The sequence below is a fragment of the Oncorhynchus mykiss genome, chromosome 17, assembly GCF_013265735.2.
Source record: "Oncorhynchus mykiss isolate Arlee chromosome 17, USDA_OmykA_1.1, whole genome shotgun sequence".
Lineage (NCBI taxonomy): Eukaryota > Metazoa > Chordata > Actinopteri > Salmoniformes > Salmonidae > Oncorhynchus > Oncorhynchus mykiss.
The window spans coordinates 35,172,437-35,200,012 of NC_048581.1; the positions used below are offsets into that span (position 1 = coordinate 35,172,437).

The 27,576-nt window shown below is 41.9% G+C and overlaps 2 protein-coding genes across 5 annotated transcripts in view; one reads left to right on the forward strand and one right to left on the reverse strand.

Moving 5' to 3' along the window:
- LOC110493802 (apoptosis-stimulating of p53 protein 2) overlaps positions 1 to 10,803 on the forward strand; it is a 43,644-nt gene extending 32,841 nt beyond the window's left edge. For all 4 annotated transcript variants that reach the window (XM_021568298.2, XM_021568296.2, XM_021568297.2 and 1 more), the window contains exons 14-18: positions 4,017 to 4,154; positions 4,667 to 4,800; positions 5,083 to 5,249; positions 5,483 to 5,682; positions 8,595 to 10,803. In XM_021568298.2, coding sequence (XP_021423973.2) covers positions 4,017 to 4,154; positions 4,667 to 4,800; positions 5,083 to 5,249; positions 5,483 to 5,682; positions 8,595 to 8,636 — 681 coding nt within the window. In that variant the 3' untranslated portion in view covers positions 8,637 to 10,803. The remainder of the gene's footprint in view (positions 1 to 4,016; positions 4,155 to 4,666; positions 4,801 to 5,082; positions 5,250 to 5,482; positions 5,683 to 8,594) is intronic.
- Positions 10,804 to 10,929: 126 nt separating this feature from the next.
- Positions 10,930 to 26,770, reverse strand: LOC110493803 (GTP-binding protein 2). The gene is made up of 12 exons (XM_021568299.2): positions 25,759 to 26,770; positions 25,241 to 25,267; positions 24,884 to 25,068; positions 24,562 to 24,673; positions 23,967 to 24,164; positions 21,905 to 22,079; positions 16,636 to 16,855; positions 15,517 to 15,652; positions 15,116 to 15,174; positions 14,523 to 14,694; positions 13,803 to 13,967; positions 10,930 to 12,991 (listed from the first exon to the last, which is right to left on the reverse strand). Exons 1-12 carry the CDS (start codon positions 25,972 to 25,974, stop codon positions 12,797 to 12,799), a joined length of 1,860 nt encoding a protein of 619 aa, XP_021423974.2. The 5' UTR covers positions 25,975 to 26,770; the 3' UTR covers positions 10,930 to 12,796.
- Positions 26,771 to 27,576: the final 806 nt, after the last annotated feature.

Below are 27,576 nucleotides of genomic sequence, written 5' to 3' on the forward strand. Positions count from 1 at the left end.
CTATTCATTCCAGGTTTTCTCTTTATTTTTACTATTTTCTACATTGTGGAATAATAGTGAAGACATCAAAACTATTAACAAATTGACATTTTCCTCATTGACTGACCTTCATGTCTTCACTATTATTCTACCTTCATGAACTTTCAAAGTTATTGAAATTTAAAGTAATGATTTCTCTTTGCTTATTTGAGCTGTTCTTGCATAAATATGGACTGTGTGTGTGTGTATACATACATACATACATACATACATGCATGCATGCATACATACATACATACATACATACAGTGGGGCAGAAAAGTATTGTAATATTCATCATAGGTACACTTCAACTATGACAGACAAAATTAGGGGAAAAAAATCCCAGAAATCACATTGTAGGATTTTTAATTAATTAATTTGCATATTATGGTGGAAAATAAGTATTTGGTCACCTACAAACAAGCAAGAATTCTGGCTCTCACAGACCTGTAACTTCTTCTTTAAGAGGCTCCTCTGTCCTCCACTCGTTACCTGTATTAATGGCACCTGTTTGAACTTGTTATCAGTATAAAAGACACCTGTCCACAACCTCAAACAGTCACACTCCAAACTCCACTATGGCCAAGACCAAAGAGCTGTCAAAGGACACCAGAAACAAAATTGTAGACCTGCACCAGGCTGGGAAGACTGAATCTGCAATAGGTAAGCAGCTTGGTTTGAAGAAATCAACTGTGGGAGCAATTATTAGGAAATGGAAGACATACAAGACCACTGATAATCTCCCTCGATCTGGGGCTCTACGCAAGATCTCACCCCGTGGGGTCAAAATGATCACAAGAACGGTGAGCAAAAATCCCAGAACCACACGGGGGGACCTAGTGAATGACCTGCAGAGAGCTGGGACCAAAGTAACAAAGCCTACCCTCAGTAACACACTACGCCGCCAGGGACTCAAATCCAACGAAGGAGTGGCTTCGTAAGAAGCATTTCAAGGTCCTGGAGTGGCCTAGCCAGTCTCCAGATCTCAACCCCATGGAAAATCTTTGGAGGGAGTTGAAAGTCTGTGTTGCCTTGCAACAGCCCCAAAACATCACTGCTCTAGAGGAGATCTGCATGGAGGAATGGGCCAAATTACCAGCAACAGTGTGTGAACCTTGTGAAGACTTACAGAAAACGTTTGACCTCTGTCATTGCCAACAAAGGGTATATAAAAAAGTATTGAGATAAACTTTTGATATTGACCAAATACTTATTTTCCACCATAATTTGCAAATAAATTCATTCAAAATCCTACAATGTGATTTTCTGGATTTTTTTTTCTCATTTTGTCTGTCATAGTTGAAGTGTACCTGTGATGAAAATTACAGGCCTCATCTTTTTAAGTGGGAGAACTTGCACAATTGGTGGCTGACTAAATACTTGTTTGCCCCACATGTATGTATGTATGTATGTATATATATATATATATATGTATATATATATATATATATATATATATATATATATATATATATATATATATATATATATATATATATATATATATATATATATATATATATATATATATATATATATATATATATATATATTTTTTTTTTTTTTTTTTCAATTTAGATGCACTCCTTCTCTCCAACCCTTACATCTGTTATGGTTCGACATGAAGACAAAGTGATGGGGTAATAAACCGCTCCTCCTCACTTAAGGTGACCTGACTTCAACCCCCTTGATGCCTAATCCAAAGCTCACCACCCGTATCACCTATAGCACTCCCGTGACTGCCTCCCCTCTACCCAGCACATTCCAAAGCCATCTGCCTCCTACAGATAACCATTAACTTCTGATGTAAAAACCAGTCTATATCACTCCTCACATACTATAGTATTACTCCTGATGTATCATGTCTCTATAACAATGTTCCATGTTTAACCCAGAATCTAACAGCTCATACGCATTAAAAAGGAAAGAGATACCACAAATTAACTTTTAATAAGGCACACCTGTTAATTGAAATGCATTCCAGGTGACTACCTCATGAAGCTGGTTGAGTGCAAAGCTGTCATCAAGGGTGACTACTTTGAAGACTCTCTAAAACTTTTTGGGTTACTATGTGATTCCATGTATGTTATTTCATAGTTTTGATTTCTTCAATATTATTCTACAATGTAGAAAATATAAAAAATTAAGAAACTCTGGAATGAGTAGGTGTGTCAACCTTTTTGACTGGTACTGTATTAGTAAAGACGAGATTAAATTGAGAATAGTCTGGTGGGTGAAAAAATGATGACTTGATGAGAGAACAGCATGTGCAGTCTGAGGCAAAGAACAGAGTGCAAGCTTTATTTGCAACTTTTTCAAGTCATCAATAGCCTATCATGCAGCCCATCTATGTTCTGGTTGCTAAGACATTCTAAGGTTTGTATCATTCACAACTAAAGTTACCAAATAACTCTAAATCTAGTGCATAGGACCTGTTTCAAATTCCATTCTACGCTCAACATAGCCACTTCATATGCACGGAAAAGGAAAAATATAATTTATTTTTTATTTATTTTAAGTTTCAGCCTTATTCTAAAATATATTTTTTTTCAATCTACACGCAGTACCACATAATGACAATGCAAAAACGTTTTTTTAGACATTCTTGCTAATTTATTTTAGAAAATATATATTCCACAGAATGTGGAAAAAGTCAAGGGGTCTGAATACTTTCCGACGGCACTGTAAATGATATTCTTCTTACTATAAAATCATGTAATACTGTGTAAAATCATAGCACGGGAATTATAAGCATATCTTGTTTTCTAAATGACAGCCTATGGAGCATAGCCAGATAACATGCATAGACCAACTCATTCTGTTCTTCTGAAATACATTTTCTTCATAAGCCGCATCAGTGGCTTGTATGCTTGGAGGCCTGGAGATGCTAAACTTGTTTGTTAATTAACTATCAATTACCGTGAGACCTGCAGACATTTGCATGACAATAACTCTCACAACATTTCGTGACCGCCACAGCCCTACTTGTCACTTAAATTCCGTTGGATTTATTGTTTTCACTTTAGTCCAGCAACTCTTTCATACTCTTGCTTGTGCCTGTAGTTTTTTTTGTTTGTTAACATTACGACCGTGGAAATGTTTGTAATGACCTGTCAAACACACCCCGGTAATGGCTGAAATGGGCTCAGTGGAATTCGTTGTCTTTCTGTTGACTCTATAAGAACACTAAAGCTTCGTCTGGGATTTACACACCGTCTCAACACTTACATCACAATAAAGAGTAAATAAATATTACTTTATTTTGATGGGTGTTCATTTTTTTGTGGAATTGAAAAGTAATGATTTAATGCAGTTGGGAGGTAAAAAAGAAAGTTAAAATGACAACAAATAAGATGCACTGAAACGAAAGCAACTTCCGAAAATGAATATTTTGGATTGTAGTGATATTATGTCTGGTCTCGCGAGCAATGTAAAGTATGTTTAGATAGGTGCATTCTAAAGCCAAGCGTGTTGATTTTTTTTAATACGAGGGTATCCTGCTATTGACAGACTTGTTGAACTATGCAAGAGTACGTGACCACAGTAATTAATGAAGCAGTCGAGACAGTGCAGGTAGGCTAGACTGAGCAAGTGTTTGGTGGTTTCAGCCCTGTGCCACCCCTTTATGTTAATGTTACATATATGTAAGTACACCCAGTGTATTTATGCAAATGATGCACATATCATTACATTTTTTTAACACATCCAAAAATAAATACCTGATACAATAACAATGTATATTGGACACATTGAATAACTGAACTGCATTCATTATTTGTCCGAGCCAGTCAAATGTTTTATGCGCTTTAATTCAGTCAATGTCTGATGGATAATACAAATTCAACAAAGTTTAGAGGATCTTCATCCATTGTCCAAGTGTTACATTTATTATAATTCATTTTAAAACCTTTTAGCAATTTCGATAACCATAGCTAACAGATGTCACTGCATCATATTGTGAAACACCTACAGCCCTCACTCCTCTCCTCCTGCAGGGCAAGAGGACCAACCTGCGGAAGGTCGACTCGGAGCGCATCGACCACGGCATGCGGGTGAAGTTCAACCCCCTGGCCCTGCTGCTGGACTCATCACTGGAGGGCGAGTATGATCTGGTGCAGAGGGTCATCTATGACGTGAGTAGTCCCACTCCTTTTAATTGAAGAGATAGTGTTGAGAAGATAAGTAGGGTGGGGAGTCAAAGAGTTGTTGGCCAGATTCGAACTCAGTGACGTGAGTTTTACATCATTAGCCCTCCTAATTTCAATGTCAATACCTCAGACGACTCTTCCAAGCAGACGTCCCATAAGCGAAGGCTTTGCAATACCGCTGCAAGTAGTACTCTTAAGCAACTACAGACGCTAGTCTACGTCCATCAAAATGCTTAGCTTAGAAGTTGCCCTTAAGCACAGTTATAGGACCTGCTAAAACCTACCCAAATCCTAACCTCAACCATGTTGCACTTAGGCACAGATCTAAGATCAGGTAAACCCTCCCCAAATCCTAACCTCAACAATGTTGCACTTAGGCACATATTTAAGATCAGCTAATCCCTCCCCAAATCCTAACATCAACCGTAAGGGGTAAAGACGGATAACTGACCTTGTCTCGGAAATGTCTTGAAACATATTAACTTTGTGCCTTATAGGTGGATGACCCCAGCCTGCCCAATGACGAGGGCATCACAGCCCTGCACAATGCCGTCTGTGCCGGCCACACCGAGATCGTCAAGTTCCTGGTGCAGTTTGGCGTGAACGCCAACGCCGCCGACAGCGATGGCTGGTGAGTCATTGTCACTTTACAGTGGCCATTGTCACGTTACAGTTGCCGTTGTCTCTTTACAGTAACTTTACAGTGGTTGTTGTCACTTTACAGTAGCTTTATCAAAGCTGTTGTCACCCCCGGTTATTCTTTTTATTTCTCCCCCACTCTCCCTCACCCATCATCTTGCTCTCATATCCTCCAACTCTCCCACCTTGTTCCCTCTTATCTCTTTCTCCCTCTGCCCTCCTCTCTACCTCCCTCCCTCTGTCCCCACCTCTCCTCTCCGTGTCTCTCTCCCAGGACTCCGCTGCACTGCGCGGCCTCCTGTAACAACGTGCAGGTGTGTAAGTTCCTGGTGGAGTCCGGGGCTGCTGTGTTCGCCACCACCTACAGTGACATGCAGACAGCGGCAGACAAGTGCGAGGAGATGGAGGAGGGCTACGCACAGTGCTCCCAGTTCCTCTACGGTGAGACCGCTGGTGTACTCTGACTGGAGGCAAAGCACAAATATTATTTGCTCAAAACACTGTTTGCCTATTATTCTTTTTCCGTTTTGCACTCGACCCCTCTGCTTGTTTACAAAATGTAGCTACCCTCACCTACTCTAACTGACGTTCGTCCTTCCATAACATGTTTTAGCGGATATTGAATTCGAACAGCTTGTTCCTGACAAGGTGGGTGGGATTTTGTGTTGATACAGGTGTACAGGAGAAGATAGGCATCATGAACCGTGGGGTGGTGTACGCCCTGTGGGACTACGAGGCCGAGCACGACGACGAGCTGGCCTTCCAGGAAGGCGACTGCATGACTGTGCTGCGGCGCGAGGACAAGGACGAGATCGAGTGGTGGTGGGCCCGTTGCGGAGACCGAGAGGGCTACATTCCAAGGAACCTGCTAGGGGTGAGCAGGAGAGGGGGGGGGGGACACTAGCCTGGCCACACATGTGCTCCACCCCTAAGTCATAGGCACTCCTGTAGATCTGAAATGATGGGATCGGTGTAAGAAATATGGCAAAAATCATAGGCAGGGTGAAGAGCAGTCAATTTTGGAATTCGGCAGTAGTGTCTGTCTGGAGGCTGCAGCTCCATATTGTATTCAGAGCAGTGGTTTAGTATAGGAAAAGTGGACATACACATATCCATTGGTTTTGATCAGGGGCCATTTCCACAAAGCGTCTAAAAGGAGGAATGCTGATCTAGGATCTGTCCATATACCGTAAAACTTCATCCAAATGCAGGGCCTCCAACAAACGCCTGTCTCTTCTAATGGCCGGGCATCGCAAAATAAATGCCAGTCTCTATTAAATGTAGGGTCATAACAGGGTAATTTACCAGTAGGTTATGCATGCACACATTCTCTCACACTGCTCCACTGGGATATCACAGCATCTCTACCAAAGAGTTCAGAATTGTTTTTCAAACATCTCTCTACCTTGTGCTGGGTGATTGATCCCAACCTGCCAAAGTGCAATAATTCTGTCTGTTAGCCAGCGAAAAAAACTGACCACCGTGTTGTTTTTAGTTGAACCTTTATTTAACTAGGCAAGTCAGTTAAGAACAAATTCTTATTTAGAATGACGACCTAGATAGAGGTTGGATATTCAACAGACATTCGGCTCTATGGGGCTAGTTAGAGAGATACAGTACCAGTCAAAAGTTTGGACACACTTACTCATTCAAGGGTTTTCTTTATTTTTACTATTTCCTACATTGTAGAATAATAGTGAAGACATCAAAACTATGAAATAACATATATGGAATCATGCAGTAACCCAAAAGGTTTATTGTATATTAGAGATTCTTCAGAGTAGCCACCATTTGAATTGATGACAGCTTTGCACAGTCTTGGCATTCTCTCAACCAGCTTCACCTGGAATGTTTTTCCAACGGTCTTGAAGGAGTTCCCAGCCCTCCATAACGCTCCTTCTTGGTCAAATAGCCCTTACACAGCCTGGAGGTGCGTTGGGTCATTGTCCTGTTGTAAAACAAATAATTGTCCCACTAAGCGCAAACCAGATGGGATGGATTATCGCTGCAGAATGCTGTGGTAGCCATGCTGGTAAAGTGTGCCTTGAATTCTAAATAAATCACAGACAATGTCACCATCACACCTCCTCCCTCATGCTTCACGGTGGGAACCACACATGTGGAGACTACCCGTTCACCTACTCTGCGTCTCACAAAGACACGGCAGTTGGAAACAAAAATCTCACATTTGGACTCATCAAACCAAAGGGCAGTTTTTCACCGGTCTAATGTCCATTGCTTGTGTTTCTTGGCCCAAGCAAGTCTCTTATTATTGCTGTCCTTTAGTAATGGTTTCTTTGCAGCAAATTGACCATGAAGGCTTGATTCACACAGTCTCCTCTGAACAGTTGATGTTGAGATGTGTCTGTTACTTGAACTCTGAAGCATTTATTTGGGCTGCAATTTCGGAGGTGGGTAACTCTGAACTTATCCTCTGCAGCAGAGGTATCTCTGGGTCTTCCTTTCCTGTGGCGGACCTCATGAGTCAGTTTCATCATAGTGCTTGATGGGTTTTGCGACTGCACTTGAAGAAACTTTCAAAATTCTTGAAATTTAAAGTAATGATGGACTGTCTTTTCGGTTTGCTTATTTGAGCTGTTCTTGCCATAATATGGCCTTGTCTTTTACCAAATAGGGCCATCTTCTGTATATCACCACACCCTTGTCACAACACAGCTGATTGGCTCAAATGCATTAAGAAGAAAATAAATTCCTCGAATTCACTTTTAACAACGCACACCTGTTAATTGAAATGCATTCCAGGTGACTAACTCATGAAGCTCTTTGAGAGAATGCCAAGAGTGTGCAAAGCTTTCAAGGCAAAGGGTGGCTACTTTGAAGAATCTCACACTCTTTTGGTTACTACATGATTCCATATGTGTTATTTCATAGTTTTGATGTCTTCACTATTATTCTACAATGTAGAAAATAGTAAAAAATAAAGAAAAACCCTGGAATGAGTAGGTGTGTCTAAACTTTTGACTGGTACTGTATATCCAACTTCCAACCTCAAACTAACTGTACCACAATCCACTTTGCCGCTTTTGCAGTGTGTTCTAAATGTACGTTTTTTAATTAGCAAACAGGACTGTCGGTGAACTTATTAATGACAGTAGCTTTTTTTTATCAACTTGTAGAGCTGGAAACCTGATTATAACAGTGTGAGCTCTGCATTTTTAAGCAAATAAACACCTGGGCGCTTAAAGTTATCCATTATGGCAAATTAAATATCAAAAGTCCTACTCTGAGATGTTGTGAATACTGGCCCCAGTGCTGGAGGTCAAAGAACACGTTCAGTGAAAAGCAGGGGTGCAACTTTCACTGAGCGGTCCAGTAGGCTATTTGGAGTGTTTATCCAATTGTGAAAAAATATTTATAATAATAATTATGTCACCCCCACTTCTAAAACTGAAGTTGTGCCCCTGGGGAAAAGTATAAAAGTGCAACTTTCAATCTATTTGGGGAAGAAATTACCCTTGAGGGTCTACTTCTCTGATTAGAAGACTGGTGAAGACCTAACGTTTCTTAGTCGCGCATGCCTTGTGAAGACCTACCAGCTCCTTGCGTAACCCCCTTGACAAAACCTTTTCTGCCATTTCACATAACGGAGATAATCCTTTATCTGGCAAGAATGAATAGATTTCTTTAACTAGTGGGGGAAATACTGTCACTTAAGAATATTATGTGATAATGCTGAATCTAAATTGTGACCATCTAAATGAGAATCTCAGCCCACTGCTTACCATAGTTGTATGATCTTTAAAACTTGTATTTTCTTTTTCTTAGCTGTATCTGAGGATCAAGCCACGGCAGAGGAGCTTGGCTTAAATCATATCGGCTCACGTTCCACCCTGCTCGCTGACAACAACTCCGACTTGAAGAAGTTGAAGAACAAGAAGTTACTTTAGAAAGGCGAATGAAGAACTTTAATAGTCCAGCACTACATTTCACGCTTCTGGTCATTTTGGATGTCAAAGTCAAGCATTACACTTCAATCGTTTGGTCTTTTGGACCTGTCTGTGAAGGACCATATCATGCTAAATGGTTTTTCAACCTATGTATGGATAATATACACATGGTCATGCTGTTTCCTTTTCACTGCAGGAATGTATACACCGTGCAACATTTGTAATGGAGACTTCTGGACAGTTTTTTTTTGTAGACGTGTGATTTTCTGAGCAGAATCAATTTGTAAGGGTTTGTAACTGTGGCAGTTGGAAATGTAAAGCTTTTTCTACGTCATGGCATTTTCCATTATCTTACTATCAGGTTATCACAAACAATCTTGCTGTGGGTATACAGTGCCTTCAGAAAGTATTCATACCCCTTGACTTATTCCACATTGTGTTACAGCTTGAATTCAAAATGGATTACATTTGTTTATTTCTCACCCCATCTACACACAATACCCCATAGTGAGAAAAAAATGTTTTGTATTGAAAATGAAATACAGAAATGTCAAATGAACATAAGCATTCACACCACTGAGTCAATACATGAAAGAATCACCTTTGGCAGCGATTACAGCTGAGTTTTTCTGGGTAAGTCTCTCTAAGAGCTTTGCACACCTGGGTTGTACAATATTTGCACATTATTATTTAAAAAATTCCTCAAGCACTGTCACTCGCGTTGGTTGATCATTTGTAGATCGCCATTATCAATTCTTGCCACATATTTTGAATCCGATGTATGTCAAAACTGTAACTAGGCCACTCAGGAACATTTGATGTCTTCGTAACCAACTCCATTGTATATTTTAGGTTTTTGTCATGTTAAAAGTTGAATTTGTCTCCCAACGTCTGTTGGAAAGCAGACTGAGCTTTTCCTCTAGGATTTTGCCTGCGCTTAGCTCTATTCTGTTTATTTTTATCCCAAAAAACTCCCTAGTCTTTGCCGATGACAAGCATACCTATAACATGATGCAGCCCCCACCATGCTTGAAAATATGAAGTGGCATTCAGTGATATGTTGGATTTTTGCCAAACCTAACGATTTGTATTCAGTACATAAAGTTCATTTCTTTGCCACAAAATAAAATCTACTTATTTAGGCTTGCCCAAACAAAGGGGTTGAATACTTATTGACTCAAAAGCTGAAAAGCTTTTCATTTGTATTTAATTTGTAATTAAAATAATAATATCCACTTTGACGTGTGTGTATGCGTGCGACACAGAATCTGTTTAATCCATTTTAAATGGTTATAACACAATGTGGAAAAAGTCAAGGGGTGTGATCACTTTCTAAAGGCACCCTAGTTCCACCTGGATTTGAAGCTCTCTAATGTTGTGGTGGAGTTACTTTGTTTTCCTATGAATGTCTATTTTTCAATATTTTTGTCAAACATTTTGTGTGTAAGTACTGTATGTAGCCTGGCATGCTGTGCTAGTAATGAATGTTGAAAAGCACAAGCTTCAAGGGCCTTTGCTCAACATCACCTCCTTATCCAATCCTTCATATCTTAAAGGGCTGCTCAATGTTATTCCCGGAGAGGTACCGTCCTGTATGTTTTCGATCCAACCATAATCTAGCCCATCCTATTTATAACAATTAGGTGGTTGATAAACTGAATCTGGTTAGTTACAACTGCGGTTGGAGCGAAAACATACACGAGGCTAGCTCTCCAGGAACAGGGTTGGGCCTCCCTGCATGTGGACCAGACAGAATATGACCAGCATTTTTTTTTTGGTTACACGTTATAACTTTCATGATTAAGCCATTATAATCCTTTATAAATGCCTAATAATTAATGTAAATAGTCATTAATAGTATGTAGACCCTTTAACTATTTATACATCTTTAGCCTATTCATGAAAGTCATTTATAAAAGTGTAAACACATTTTATTAACGGAATTGAGTAATTTAAACCAGTGACATTTCAAAACGTTGCTTTTAGCTAAGCTGCAAAATTCACATTAAATGTGTTCTGTGAACAACCTGTGTTGACCATCAAGCCAAATAAGTTCAGCTTTTAAAGTCAATAAAAATATGCAAAAATATGTCTTTTGATGTTTTTTATGGGGAAAGAAAGTGTCACGATAAAACATGTTTAATAGTATTTACGCAACCTTGATGCAATGCATACACATACTTGCCACGTGTCTCAACCAAAGAAGCTAATAATACCTGTAATATCATATTTATTATATCATCTAAAAGAAAAGCGCTCTGCATGCTTTCTGTATATTTCTTATGACCGCAAACATGTAAAGATCAGCTGATACTTGAATAAGCAGCATACATCCGTTGTCACCGAGACCTCAATATGCATCAACACCATGACAAATTGAATCCCGTGTTTCACTACTGCACACCTTAAAGCTCTACGGGACTTACGTCCGGTAACCTCTGGCGGACTCAAACATGCAGAAGCTATTCCAAAACTACAAAGTGCAAAATAGACAACTCTCACAAAAATGTTTGTGCTTCAAAATGGTATTTAGAAGTGTATGTAACACTACATTCAATGCATTAGTTATAATTGCACACAACCTCGTAAAGGGTGAGGGATAAAGTCTAGAGTTCAATAAATATTTGTCATTTAGGAGTCCATTTAGTCTGATTATTAGATTTTCACAAGTCCCTATTAAGCATGCAGACTCCACATGGGTATCTAGCTGCACAAAGCTGCCTTGTACACAGACAAGCCTGAAGCTATGACATAGACAGCATTGGGTTCAATGGGTTGACATAACAGGGTAACAAAAGCGGCGTCTCTACTATGGAAAACATCGCATCACTTGATACTTGCCCCTACATTTCTTTCAGAATGGGTTTGCAATGCAACATTCACTTGACTACGCCAAGCATCTCGACTCTGCTCATTCTCAACCCTCACGTTATTGCTGCCCTACACAGACTTAGTTGAATTTAACACTTAGAAAATTAGCATGGCAGCATTTACGGTCGCCACTTATTTGCGTCGCCAAAATGGGCAGCACGTAGTCTACTTTTCCTTAATACTAATCAAGGCGAATGAAGTGCAGAGAGTAAACCACAATATTTTAGAAAAAGTATGGAAGGAAACTTGCATTCAAAAGCATGGTAGAAGAGCTCTTCCTTTTGCAGACAGGACCACCACTGGTCGACTTCCCTGCTTTCCACATGCTTTTGAAAGCAATGCTAACTGATACAACCTATTTACACTAGCATCGCTACATGCTCCAAAAATGCTAGCCATTCTGCACATTGCTAAATAACAAACTTAAAAACGACAACACCTTAGGTCAGGGTTTCCCAAACTCCCCCCACGGGTATACGCTTTGTTTTTTGCTCTAACACCACACAGCTGATTCAAATAATCCAAGCTTGATGAGTTGTTTAATTGAATCAGCTGTGTATTGCTAGGGCAAAAACCTTTGCGTGCACCCGGGCGGGGGCAGGGCAGGACCCGCCCCTGCCGAGTTTGGGAAACCCTGCCTTAAGTAAATCGACAATGAGCTAAAACTTTTAAAAAGCCAACTATCCCTTTAAACCTCCAAAGGATGGGTATGCTGAGTATGTTCCACATCGTCCAGTCCAAGTAAAACAGGGAGAGCATGCATTTGATCTATTGTATCTGTCATGAAATGACCCTCTGGTGTTTGGAGCCAGAGAGGGGTGGGAATGGTTCCTTCAAGCAATCCACAGCAGATTAGATGAAAGCTTAGCCTGCCTTCGAAGAGGTCACCCAGCTTTCGACTAAAGACGCTGACCTTTGCCCAAACCCACACTCGTCAAAGCGTCGCCCCAGAATCCACCACTGAGAAGGATCAAGGTTTTCAATCGGGCTTCACATCTCTACATGGCATGAGGGGCAGATGAGGAAAGTACAGTACAGATACACTTAGATACAAACAAATGGTGATTAAAATACCAGTGTGTGGTTCAATACCAATCTACTGGGATGACGTCCGGTGCCGGCAGTTCACACAAACTTACTCAGAAAGGGGGGGGGGGCATGTTCAAGAGAGCTTATAATTTCCTCTCCTTCCCTCCTTTCTCCTCCTCTCTATTTCTCTATCTCCCTCTGGTTCTGGTCGTGGATCTGGTTTTGGTCATGCGAGTCGGGCAGGAGGCTGGTGACGTGGCCGATGCCCTTGGTCACGCCCTCCCTGAAGAGCAGCTTGGCGCCCATGCGGAGGTACTCAGGGTGTTTGATGAAGCGGAAGCAGACCACGGCCCTCTCTCCTGTGCGCAGCTCCTCCTGGTGGTGAAAATAGGGAAGGGCACACAAAACGGTTTGTGTTGACTCATAAAGCAGCAGGGCCACAATCAGTAGGTAGACGTTGCTGATAGAGCTGACCTGATTCCTCTTCCTCTACATGGCAGAGTGGCATGTTTGTACTATATAATAAAATCTCTATCTGAACATTGCACAAGGTTTCATTTCTGGTATAAAAAAAAATATTGACCTTGTACAAATTTGTCTAAATACTACAATGTATGAAGGATGCTGTATAAAAGAAAAAGGAGTGTATACTTAAACAATAATGCCCGAGGGGGTGTGGTATATGGCCAGTATATCACGGCTAAGGGCTGTTCTTATATCACGGCTAAGGGCTGTTCTTATGATTGGATACAGCCCTTAATCGTGGTGTATTGGCCATATACCACAAACCCCTGAGGTGCCTTACTGTTATTATAAATAGGTTACTGAGGTAATTAGAACAGTAAACAAGTAGTTTTGCCTCATACCAGTGGTATATTTAAACAATAAGGCCCGAGGGGGTGTGGTATAGGGCCAATATACCACGGCTAAGGGCAGTTCTTACGCATGACGCAATGCGTAGTGCCTGGATACAGGCCGTAGCCGTGGTATATTGGCCATATACCACAAACCCCTGAGGTGCCTTATTGCTATTATATATTGGTTACCAATGTAATTAGAGCAGTTTAAATAAATGTTTTGTCATACCTGTGGTATACAGTCTGATATACCATGGCTGTCAGCCAATCAGTCAATCAGCATTCAGGACTCTAACTACCCAGTTTATAATTATTGTTACTAAACTAACCTTTCCATGCAGGCACTCCACGGTGGCCGTCTGTCTTACGTTCCCCACGTGCACGGTCACTTGGAAGCCCCGACGGAATGTTTTGGCGTGGAAGAGAAGGACGATGGCCGCCTCAAACTGCCAGCAGATGGTGGGGTTCATCTTCGGGCTGACCATCACCATACCCTATTCAACACACACACACACACACACTCACCAATAAGTACTTTGGGAGATGGGAAAGGAACAACCATTGTGGAAGTGATTTTAGAAAACAGTACACTGCATTTTGACTACATCTGATTTGTGAGTTGTTTGTGAGTGTACGTTTGTATTATATTGTATTATGAGTGTGCATGGACATTGTGTAAGATTGTTTCAAGGACCAAAATGTGTTTGTCACTGACAGCTATCAATTTAAAATAATAACTGTATTTATAGAAGAGAGAGAGAACAAAGAGAGAACAAAAACATAGTAGGCTACACAGACCTCCTACCTATACGTGAGATTTCACATGTAACACACAAAACAGAGGACATATGACAGTATCATAACCATGAGCAGTTTGTGCAGTCGTCTTGTTTCCAAATGTGACCCTGCAATGTTCAGTCATATTAAGGGATGAGATTGGCAGAAAATAGAAAACGGGAGGGGAAACTCTAGTATCTTATAGATAAAAGTCATGAAAATTCACATCTGGGTGAATGTGGTGCGGGTATGTTGTGGCTGAACCCTCTGACCTTGCGGAGCAGCGATCGGTCAAAGTTGCCGAGGGCCAGTGTGGCGGCTTGGCCGGCTCTCAGCACCCTGCATGCCGAGCGGTTCCTATGGATGCTGCCCACCTTCAGCCTCAGGAAACGGCCCTCGTCCGTCGGGCCAACCACCAGCCTCTCCCCTTCGCGACACACCCCACTGTCCACGGGACAACGGGAGGAAAAACATTATGATATGTCAAAGTGGAACTCTCCAGGGCAAATCATTTTTAGCAGCGCTTCAGGGATACACCGTTTGCAGTACATCGACTTCTATTGGTTTTTGATTAGCTAAAAGCTTAATTGAGCAAATCCTCTAAAAGTATCTTTAAAAAAAGCCCAACAAAGTCACCTATAGATGTGAACATGATGCACGAAAAATGAATAATAAATCGGTAACATGACATGAATGGGATTTGTGCCACAAATGCTTAGCACTTGGAAACTGTGCCAGGGAAACTAACCCAAAGCAGGATTGTTGTCAGACCTTGTCCATAGACAGCTTACAATCCCTAGAACAGTGCAAAATCAATCCATTATCATTCATTCATGAGTATCAATATGACTTATGGCCAACTGACCTGTAGAGAGTTCCTCCCACCACTGTCCCCACATCTGGCACGGTATATATCTCATCTACCTATATTCACAAGCAGAGGAATTAGGACGTCTATTTTGCAAGCGTTGATGCAGAATAAGGGTGTGAATCTGAATGTGTGAAAGTGCACGTTCACATCTCGTATGTATGCAATGTATGTGTGGGGGTATGTTCTGTTGTGCGTGTGCATGAATGCATGTATGCGTTCGGATGGGTTTGTAAAGAGTGTGTGTATGTGGGTAATATATTAGTTGTTTGTGCACAAACGCGTGTGCATGTGTATTATTGTGTTAGTTGTGAGTGTGCGTGGACACACACACAATGTCCATGCACACACATCATTCACACAATAATTGTATCCGTTAATGTGTCTGGGTGTAGTACCTGGAACTCAGTGAGTTGCTGCATGAGCTCCTCTTGCTCCTTGCTGTTGCTGAGAGGAGGCAGGATGTTGAAGAAGACCTTAAGCAGGTCCAGACTCTCTCCAGACACGCTGGACAGGGTGAAGATGGGTGTGATGCTACGGCATAAAGAGTGGGCATGACTTTTACAACCAGTATATAACCTAAGCATAACATTAGAAAAGGCATCATAATGGTGTCATTCAGTGTAAAGAAATTGGCTTGGGTGATCGTAACGTCATTCTCTGGATGTCAACTGGTTATCTGGTTGAGGAGACATTGGATAACCAGATTACAACCAGGTAAAGACATGTTTTTCATTGCTACATCAAGTCATAAAAATGTCATATTTTGGATGTTATCTGGTCACATAACCAAATAACAACCAGATAGACATATTTTAATGGTTGCTCAAAAGATGTCTAAAAAAACTTCTCACCTGGTTATCTGACTTCCATAAAATGTGTTTACACCTGGGAAAATCGCATCATTATGATGTCCCATGCCAAATTCTGCCCACTTAGATAGTTAGTCCCTTGATGCTTAAATGGGTGTATACACCCAACTAGGCCTGGGAATTGCCCGGGACCTCACAATATGATATTATCATGATACTTTGGTGCCGATACGATATCTTTTGCGATTCTCACAATTCTATATGTATTGCGATTTGATGCAGCAATTTTATTGTGATTCGATGTTACAAACATATTTCTCACCATATGTCTCCTGCAGAGGGACAAGCGAGAGCCATGAGAAAACAAGTTTTGATCAATCATGGAAATAAAAGTGCTAAAACAAATTGGCTCCCTATTTAAAAAGATGGAGAACAAAAAAGGGAAAAATACTGGAGTTTTGGTGCAGCTATCGCAAACAATAATATTGAGATATTGTCAAAGCAATATGATATATCGTCAAAAATAATATCCCAATATGTAACTGTATTGATTTTCCCCCCCACCAATACAAACAACGTTGCCGTACATGCTTGCTAAGTCAATTCCCTTCTAGTCACTCTGGACTAAGGCCTATGTGGTGTATATTGGGTTCTGAATCTCAATTCTAGTTTCCTTATAGGTCTTTTCTCCTTTTCAGCAGCTACCTGGAGGATTGAGCGAACTGCTGGGCGGCTGTGACGGCGTCATCCGGGCTGGCCACCACCATCGGCACTTTGTTACAGCCAGGCAGCTTGAGGACATGCTCCAGCTGGCGTACTGTGCGCTCCACCGTGCCCTTGGCGCACAGGTCCACCTTGCTGACCACGATAAAGATGGGTACCTTTAGTGCCATGGCCAGGCCCAGGTGCTCCCGGGTGGTGCCAGCTAAGGGGGAGAAAATCGTATCTGGTTGGGTCAGTGGTAGGGTCGCAAAACTCCCAGTAATTTACCAAAGTTACCAGACTTCAGAAATGTTGGTAACTTTGGTAATTTATAGTTGAGTAGAAGAAAATGGTGTCAATGTTGTCCATGAGTTTCTAGTAAATAGACCATATGGTTCAGGAGAAGATTTATGGAAAAACATCTAATCAACAAGGACCTCATTTGCAATTAACACCCTCTTTGTGTCACCTTTATTTAACCAGGTAGGCAAGTTGAGAACAAGTTCTCATTTACAATTGTGACCTGGCCAAGATAAAGCAAAGCAGTTCGACACATACAACGACACAGAGTTACACATGGAGTAAAACAAACATACAGTCAATAATACAGTTTAAACAAGTCTTTATACGATGTGAGCAAATGAGGTGAGATAAGGGAGGTAAAGGCAAAAAGGCCATGTTGGCAAAGTAAATACAATATAGCAAGTAAAACACTGGAATGGTAGATTTGCAATGGGAGAATGTGCAAAGTAGAAATAAAAATAATGGGGTGCAAAGGAGCAAAATAAATAAATAAATAAAATACAGTAGGGAAAGAGGTAGTTGTTTGGGCTAAATTATAGGTGGGCTATGTACAGGTGCAGTAATCTGTGAGCTGCTCTGACAGTTGGTGCTTAAAGCTAGTGAGGGAGATAAGTGTTTCCAGTTTCAGAGATTTTTGTAGTTCGTTCCAGTCATTGGCAGCAGAGAACTGGAAGGAGAGGCGCCCAAAGAAAGAATTGGTTTTGGGTGTGACTAGAGAGATATACCTGCTGGAGCGTGTGCTACAGGTGGGAGATGCAATGGTGACCAGCGAGCTGAGATAAGGGGGGACTTTACCTAGCAGGGTCTTGTAGATGACATGGAGCCAGTGGGTTTGGCGACGAGTATGAAGCGAGGGCCAGCCAACGAGAGCGTACAGGTCGCAATGGTGGGTAGTATATGGGGCTTTGGTGACAAAACGGATTGCACTGTGATAGACTGCATCCAATTTGTTGAGTAGGGTATTGGAGGCTATTTTGTAAATGACATCGCCAAAGTCGAGGATTGGTAGGATGGTCAGTTTTACAAGGGTATGTTTGGCAGCATGAGTGAAGGATGCTTTGTTGCGAAATAAGAAGCCAATTCTAGATTTAACTTTGGATTGGAGATGTTTGATATGGGTCTGGAAGGAGAGTTTACAGTCTAACCAGACACCTAATTATTTGTAGTTGTCCACGTATTCTAAGTCAGAGCCGTCCAGAGTAGTAATGTTGGACAGGCGGGTAGGTGCAGGTAGCGATCGGTTGAAGAGCATGCATTTAGTTTTACTTGTATTTAAGAGCAATTAGAGGCCACGGAAGGAGAGTTGTATGGCATTGAAGCTTGCCTGGAGGGTTGTTAACACAGTGTCCAAAGAAGGGCCAGAAGTATACAGAATGGTGTCGTCTGCGTAGAGGTGGATCAGAGACTAACCAGCAGCAAGAGCGACCTCATTGATGTATACAGAGAAGAGAGTCGGTCCAAGAATTGAACCCTGTGGCACCCCCATAGAGACTGCCAGAGGTCCGGACAGCAGACCCTCCGATTTGACACACTGAACTCTATCAAAGAAGTAGTTGGTGAACCAGGCGAGGCAATCATTTGAGAAACCAAGGCTGTCGAGTCTGCCGATGAGGATGTGGTGATTGACAGAGTCGAAAGCCTTGGCCAGATCAATGAATACGGCTGCACAGTAATGTTTCTTATCGATGGCGGTTAAGATATCATTTAGGACCTTGAGCGTGGCTGAGGTGCACCCATGACCAGCTCTGAAACCAGATTGCATAGCAGAGAAGGTATGGTGAGATTCGAAATGGTCGGTAATCTGTTTGTTGACTTGGCTTTCGAAGACCTTAGAAAGGCATGGTAGGATAGATATAGGTCTGTAGCAGTTTGGGTCAAGAGTGTCACCCCCTTTGAAGAGGGGGATGACCGCAGCTGCTTTCCAATCTTTGGGAATCTCAGACGACACGAAAGAGAGGTTGAACAGGCTAGTAATAGGGGTGGCAACAATTTTGGCAGATAATTTTAGAAAGAAAGGGTCCAGATTGTCTAGCCCGGCTGTTGTCTAGATCAGCTGAGCAGATTTGGGAGAAGGAGAAATGGGGAAGGCTTGGGCGAGTTGTTGTGGGGGGTGCAGTGCTGTTGACCGGGGTAGGAGTAGCCAGGTGGAAAGCATGGCCAGCCGTAGAAAAATGCTTATTGAAATTCTCAATTATGGTGGATTTATCAGTGGTGACAGTGTTTCCTACCTTCAGTGCAGTGGGCAGCTGGGAGGAGGTGTTCTTATTCTCGATGGACTTTACAGTGTCCCAGAACTTTTTTGAGTTAGTGTTGCAGGAAGCAAATTTCTGCTTGAAAAAGCTAGCCTTGGCTTTTCTAACTGCCTGTGTATAATGGTTTCTAGCTTCCCTGAACAGCTGCATATCACGGGGGCTGTTCGATGCTAATGCAGAACGCCATAGGATGTTTTTTTGTTGGTTAAGGGCAGTCAGGTCTGGGGAGAACCAAGGGCTATATCTGTTCCTGGTTCTAAATTTCTTGAATGGGGCATGTTTATTTAAGATGGTTAGGAAGGCATTTAAAAAAAATATCCAGGCATCCTCTACTGACGGGATGAGATCAATATCCTTCCAGGATACCCCGGCCAGGTCGATTAGAAAGGCCTGCTCGCTGAAGTGTTTCAGGGAGCGTTTTACAGTGATGAGTGGAGGTCGTTTGACCGCTGACCCATTACGGATGCAGGCAATGAGGCAGTGATCGCTGAGATCTTGGTTGAAAACAGCAGAGGTGTATTTAGAGGGCAAGTTGGTTAGGATGATATCTATGAGGGTGCCCGTGTTTAAGGCTTTGGGGAGGTACCTGGTAGGTTCATTGATAATTTGTGTGAGGTTGAGGGCATCAAGTTTAGATTGTAGGATGGCTGGGGTGTTAAGCATGTTCCAGTTTAGGTCGCCTAGCAGCACAAGCTCTGAAGATAGATGGGGGGCAATCAGTTCACATATGGTGTCCAGAGCACAGCTGGGGGCAGAGGGTGGTCTATAGCAGGCGGCAACGGTGAGAGACTTGTTTTTAGAGAGGTGGATTTTTAAAAGTAGAAGTTCAAATTGTTTGGGTACAGACCTGGATAATAGGACAGAACTCTGCAGGCTATCTTTGCAGTAGATTGCAACACCGCCCCCTTTGGCAGGTCTATCTTGTCTGAAAATGTTGTAGTTTGGAATTAAAATGTCTGAATTTTTGGTGGTCTTCCTAAGCCAGGATTCAGACACAGCTAGAACATCCGGGTTGGCAGAGTGTGCTAAAGCAGTGAATAGAACAAACTTAGGGAGGAGGCTTCTAATGTTAACATGCATGAAACCAAGGCTATTACGGTTACAGAAGTCGTCAAAAGAGAGCGCCTGGGGAATAGGAGTGGAGCTAGGCACTGCAGGGCCTGGATTCACCTCTACATCGCCAGAGGAACAGAGTAGGAGTAGAATAAGGGTGCGGCTAAAAGCAATAAGAATTGGTCGTTTAGAACGTCTGGAACAGAGAGTAAAAGGAGGTTTCTGGGGGCGATAAAATAGCATCAAGGTATAATGTACAGACAAAGGTAAGGTAGAATGTGAATACAGTGGAGGTAAACCTAGGTATTGAGTGATGAAGAGAGAGATATTGTCTCTAAAAACATCATTGAAACCAGGAGATGTCATTGCATGTGTGGGTGGTGGAACTAATAGGTTGGATAAGGTATAATGAGCAGGACTAGAGGCTCTACAGTGAACTAAGCCAATAAACACTAACCAGAACAGCGATGGACATTAAGGAGAGGCATGCTCAGTCGAGTGACCAAAAGGGTCCAGTGAGTGGAGAGGTTGGTTGGGGGTCACGGCGATTTAGACAGCTAAATCGGTAGCAAGCTAGCATAGGAGCAAACTAGCATAGAATGGAGGTCTGTTATTAGCCAACTCTTGCGTTCCGTCAGTAGATTAGTGGGTTTCCGTGTGGTAGAGGGGATTAATCCAAATCACACAACAACAAAAATAAAAACAATAGATATAGTTATAGAGGCCCAAGAAGAAAAATAAATAAATAAAAATAAAATAAAATAAAAATTGTCCGTTTGTCTATTCAGATAGCAGCCGATAAGATAGCCAACGGCTAGCAGGCCGCAGATGGGCGCCCAGGCAACGTTGCGCCGGAGGTGCCAGCCGGACAATTCCCTCGGGTAGACAACGTCGGCAGTCCAACTGTGAAGGCCCGGTGGGGCTCCGCGTAGGCAGCAAAACGGGTCCGGATAGGTGACTGCAGCCCAGGAGTGATTGATGGAACTCTTCAGCTGGCTAGCTCCGGAATCGACGAAAGCCGATAGTCACATGGATAGCAGCTAGCTAGCTGTGAGATCCAGGTATGGATGTCCAGAGCCAGCGGCCGAAATCCGGTATGTTCCGTTCCGAGCTGCGCTGCACCGCGCCGTACAAAACTGCCGATAGATTCTTGAGCCAAAGGACAGCCGATGACCACAAACCGTGGTTAGCTGAGTACTAACGATTAGCCAGTAAATAAGCTAACTAGCTTCTGAACCAGCTTCAGAGTAGCTTCTGGACCAGCTTCTGGCTAGCTCCCGGCTAGCTTCTGGCTAATTTCTGGCTAGCCTCTCCGAGGATTACAGATCTGAGGTAAATAATACTTTTTTATATAAATATAAATTGGTGAAGCGGATTGCAGGAGAGTGTTCTGAAGATGAGTTTTTGGAAAATTAAAAATGTATGTGAAAAAAAAGTTGTAAATATATCTATATATTTATATACACGACAGGACGAGGACAAAAATACGACTGAACTGCTATGCCATCTTGGGAAAGAACACTGTAACACTAGTCAGTGGTCACATACTGTAAGTAGTTAAACGCACATCACTTTTCATAGCTTGCTGGGCCAAACAAATCCTGTAGAAGTTAAACAGGCCGGCACAATCTACACTGTTATTATAGCTATGTGATCGGGCTTACCTATGCCTGTGTTGGCGCTGACCACCAGCATGGCGAAGTCTGGGCAGTAGCTGGTGAGGCCAAAGATGGTGGTTTTCAGGTACTTGTGGTGGCCGGCCAGGTCAATGAAGGTGATCATCTTAGAAGAGCTCTCACAAATCTCCTCGGCTGTACGGGAGTCACTGTAGTTCACCACCTTCAAAAGCCACAAGAGAGGAAGTTCAATTAACTTGTGTGTTGTTACACTGTTTTTATGGGTTAGTAACAAATGGAAGGTGTTCAAAACATTTGTGTGCTGTTACACAGTTTTTTGTGTTATTACACTTTTTTGTTATATCAGTGTAGTTTTTGAGGAATACGTTTTTTTTTTATATACAGTGCCTTGCGAAAGTATTCGGCCCCCTTGAACTTTGCGACCTTTTGCCACATTTCAGGCTTCAAACATAAAGATATAAAACTGTATTTTTTGTGAAGAATCAACAACAAGTGGGACACAATCATGAAGTGGAACGACATTTATTGGATATTTCAAACTTTTTTAACAAATCAAAAACTGAAAAATTGGGCGTGCAAAATTATTCAGCCCCTTTACTTTCAGTGCAGCAAACTCTCTCCAGAAGTTCAGTGAGGATCTCTGAATGATCCAATGTTGACCTAAATGACTAATGATGATAAATACTATCCACCTGTGTGTAATCAAGTCTCCGTATAAATGCACCTGCACTGTGATAGTCTCAGAGGTCCGTTAAAAGCGCAGAGAGCATCATGAAGAACAAGGAACACACCAGGCAGGTCCGAGATACTGTTGTGAAGAAGTTTAAAGCCGGATTTGGATACAAAAATATTTCCCAAGCTTTAAACATCCCAAGGAGCACTGTGCAAGCGATAATATTGAAATGGAAGGAGTATCAGACCACTGCAAATCTACCAAGACCTGGCCGTCCCTCTAAACTTTCAGCTCATACAAGGAGAAGACTGATCAGAGATGCAGCCAAGAGGCCCATGATCACTCTGGATGAACTGCAGAGATCTACAGCTGAGGTGGGAGACTCTGTCCATAGGACAACAATCAGTCGTATATTGCACAAATCTGGCCTTTATGGAAGAGTGGCAAAAAGAAAGCCATTTCTTAAAGATATCCATAAAAAGTGTCGTTTAAAGTTTGCCACAAGCCACCTGGGAGACACACCAAACATGTGGAAGAAGGTGCTCTGGTCAGATGAAACCAAAATTGAACTTTTTGGCAACAATGCAAAACGTTATGTTTGGCGTAAAAGCAACACAGCTGAACACACCATCCCCACTGTCAAACATGGTGGTGGCAGCATCATGGTTTGGGCCTGCTTTTCTTCAGCAGGGACAGGGAAGATGGTTAAAATTGATGGGAAGATGGATGGAGCCAAATACAGGACCATTCTGGAAGAAAACCTGATGGAGTCTGCAAAAGACCTGAGACTGGGACGGAGATTTGTCTTCCAACAAGACAACGATCCAAAACATAAAGCAAAATCTACAATGGAATGGTTCAAAAATAAACATATCCAGGTGTTAGAATGGCCAAGTCAAAGTCCAGACCTGAATCCAATCGAGAATCTGTGGAAAGAACTGAAAACTGCTGTTCACAAATGCTCTCCATCCAACCTCACTGAGCTCGAGCTGTTTTGCAAGGAGGAATGGGAAAAAATTTCAGTCTCTCGATGTGCAAAACTGATAGAGACATACCCCAAGCGACTTACAGCTATAATCGCAGCAAAAGGTGGCGCTACAAAGTATTAACTTAAGGGGGCTGAATAATTTTGCACGCCCAATTTTTCAGTTTTTGATTTGTTAAAAAAGTTTGAAATATCCAATAAATGTCGTTCCACTTCATGATTGTGTCCCACTTGTTGTTGATTCTTCACAAAAAAATACAGTTTTATATCTTTATGTTTGAAGCCTGAAATGTGGCAAAAGGTCGCAAAGTTCAAGGGGGCCGAATACTTTCGCAAGGCACTGTATATAGTCTTTGCTCAAAGGAAGGGAAAACTCATGCGTGTTCATCCTTCCTTCTTTATCTTGTCACCTATAAGACACTGTTACCCACCTCCCCTTTGCTATTGAAGCCCAAAATCTCAAAGCTGATGCTTGATGTCCTGCCGGTTTGAATCTCATGAAGGTGCCTGAAGAGGTTGAGGCGTGCCCGGCCTCGCCCGTTGTCCAGCTCGCCTTGAGTCAGCACGCCCAACAGTGTGGACTTCCCTGAGTCCACGTTTCCCAGTACCGCCACACGCAGGTCCAAGAACTGCTCTCATATACACACAAGAGACACTGCAGTGAAATTACAGCAGATTGACGTGGCAGAAATCCTTCATTGTATGTACAGCTTACCATTGACCATTGATTGAGTGCAAAATAAGAGAGTCACTCTCCTTTTGCATTTTAATGCTTAATTGACAGACAGAAAATAAACAACGGGAGATAGGTGAGGAGGAGACAGTGAGAAGTGAATGGAACCACAGACTCCAGTGGGGAGTTGCATATGTGCAAGGAGCCAGGAGTGTTACAACTGGATCACGTCTCAGCACACAGTCAGCCCTTCTACTCTATTCACTCTGTAGTCCATAGGCTAGCCTTACTTTTGAGATTTGTAATTTGGGTGAATTGTCTCTTAAATAAGACAAGGTGCTGTTTAATCTCACCTGTTGGTCGTCTGGAACTTTTCGGACAAGAACCTCTGCGATTTTCCGGCAGTTTCTGTCCGAGTCGTAATCCACCTCTCTTTCTCGTAGAAGTGTGATGTCAGCACCAACCCTGGTGAGGCAGAGATAGCACATTTCTAACCAACACCCACCAAACTGAGGGGCAACTGTTAAATACAGTAACAATGGCAAACTGTCAAATTAGACATTTATAAACTAGCTTCTTCAAGATTCAATGGGTATAATTGAAATGACCATGGAGTTGAAGAAAGTATCCCAGATTGTGCCTTTGGTGATGTTTGCAAACAAGGTACTGACATACTTCTCTGCCATCCTCCGTAGGGTCTTCAGCGAGGCTCTCATGTCTCCCTCTGACAGTCCGACAAGCAGGCCATTGTCTTCCACCCCAATCTGATACACCGCCTCGCCCCGTCCCTCTTGAAGACGCCATTTTAACTGGGTGGCCAGGTGCTCAAAGCGGTATTGTGTGGGGTTCACCAGCTTCAGCTGCGGTGAAGGTAGAGCACGGGACAGCACTTCACCACCAACAAGTGTCCAACAAGTGAACCTCGTGTTTGAGAGGATGCATGCATATACATGGATGTGTTTTGACTTTTGATTACTAGCTACAGGTGAAAGGGAAGATGACATGCAAAAAGAAAGAAATGTATAATAGTACCTTATATTCAATGTTTCCCTCTTCAGCCTGAGAGAAACAGAGGGATGGACATGTTTTGAAAATGTGTGCCTGTACTGTATTTTGACAGACAAGCACACACCCCTGACTAATGTACTTCTGAATAAAAACTACCCACACCACAGCAAGCTATCACTAAAGTATTTTACATCTATGCACCACCAGGGGAACAATGTATCTTGCAACATCATGGAGCTGCCAAGCTGCTCTCTCACAACATTGTTATGTGCGAACGCCAGCTGTTGATGTCAACAAACAAACAAATGTCCATTCCCTGCTTATAACAACGTTACATATGGCCAAAAAGTTTCTTACCATGGAAAAGCTCAGGCGACACCATCTGCCAGATGCTAGCTAAAATAATGTCAGAATTTGTAAATAGCTAGGCTCTGGCTAGTCTAGCATTGGATAACATCGCTAGCTAGCTAAATAACATGAACTTGATAGCAAGCTCCAGCTAGCAGTAGCTGTACATCTGCTACAGTAGCTAGCCAACTTACCTCGGGTGGTAAATACGGTGGGGTTTTGTTGGTCTTTGTCTTTTTATTCCTCCGTCTCTTTCTTCTCTTCCCTTTTTTTGAACGCGTTTTTTTGGACGTCATCCTTCTCCCATTACCTGAACTGGGTCCTTGCAAATTTGATCTAATGTTAGGCAAATTTGATCTAACGTTAGCGACTGTACCAACGCCAGTCCCGCCTGATATTCGCCCATCCATCACGAAAATGAATTAGCTAACGCGAACCCACACTGTTTCTGTCAGTAAGAATATAACGGACTTAAAGTTTTACGTCTGCAAATGAATCAATACACATACATATGGGCTCAGAATGTGTAGCTAACGCAATCGGTCCAACTGAGGCTGGCCTTCTCTCCATCACTTGCCTTCTACTCGTCCAGGGTTCCCCAACTAGCGGCCCGCGGCCCGATTTATATTATATTATTTATGTTACAAATGTTATACTATTATTATTTGTTCTAATTGTTGGACATACAATATTATAAAAACCAGGAAATCAGATTCAAGTGATTTTAATTTTGGAATTCTGTTCCCAAATTACCACACATAATAAAGAGAGACTTGATCTCAAACAAATGTAAGCAAGGTTTGAAATGATTCAATTTTTTTGTTGTGAAATATAATATCTGCTTGGGCTTCTTGCAGTCAATTTGCAGTCTACAAATTATGTTCTGGTCACCAACCATCAACAAAAAAATCGTCCCGCTGCTAAATCTTGCAGATGATCCCTGCGGACTGTAAAAAATAGGTTGACGCTCCTGCCTTAAACGAGCCTCCACCACTAGTATCCGTGTGATCTGGGGTTTTCCTTCAGGGTTTGCAAATGTTACCAGAATCACAATGTTCAAATTGGCTATATGGTAAAAAAAAAAATATTACATTTTTTAGTGTGGGTTTCGGTCTTAATTTAAGATTAGGCATAAGGTTAGCAGTGTCGTTAAGGTTAGGTTTAAAATGCAATTTTAAGAGATAAATTGTAGAAATAGGCGGGGGACTTTATGGCTGTGGTAACTAGTGACGACCGGAAGGAAGGACCTCCTGGATCGCTTCCTGACCAATGGGTCAGGTCAGAGATACCTTTGAGGAGATGGGAAACTCCATTGAAATCGAATGAACCCCCATTGTGTACGTTTCCCATGCTAAGTCAGTGGGTCAATGGGTCGCAAGGTGCATTCTGGGCAATTCAAGGGGTAAGAAGAGCTCTCCCTCAAGGAGTGAATGGGAGCTCAAAACCCCAACATTAGCATGAATTTCGTCAACAAGAAGTACAATATTGGAAATATTTTCCAAGATATAAGATAATTAACTTACTATCTGTAATATTGTATAGCTCTGGAATCGTGACATTAGGTACTTTCAAGGAAAATAGGCACGTTTCTCGACTCTTATTTTTTATTTTATTTTTTTAAACAACATTTATTTTTATTTTTATTAACAACAAATCAATACATAAAGCACATGGGGGAACACAAGCATACATAGGTTACAAACAATGGACATTCGAGCTAGGGGGTACAATATCACATTACAATTACACAAGGACCTTAAGGGACATACATATACTTACAATTCGAACAGCTTTTTTGTTAGTAGAGCATTTAACCGTTTTAAAATAAAGTTCCATTTCTTTTGTAGGGTAAGAAAATGTGGTTTTCTGTTTGTAAATGTACATTTGTGTATATGAAATTTGGCCAAAAGAATAATGAAATTAATTACATAAAAATGTTTCAGCTTATTTCTATCTTATGTTAAGAATCCAAACAGTACATCTCTCCACAATAGTGTAAAATCTTCATAAAT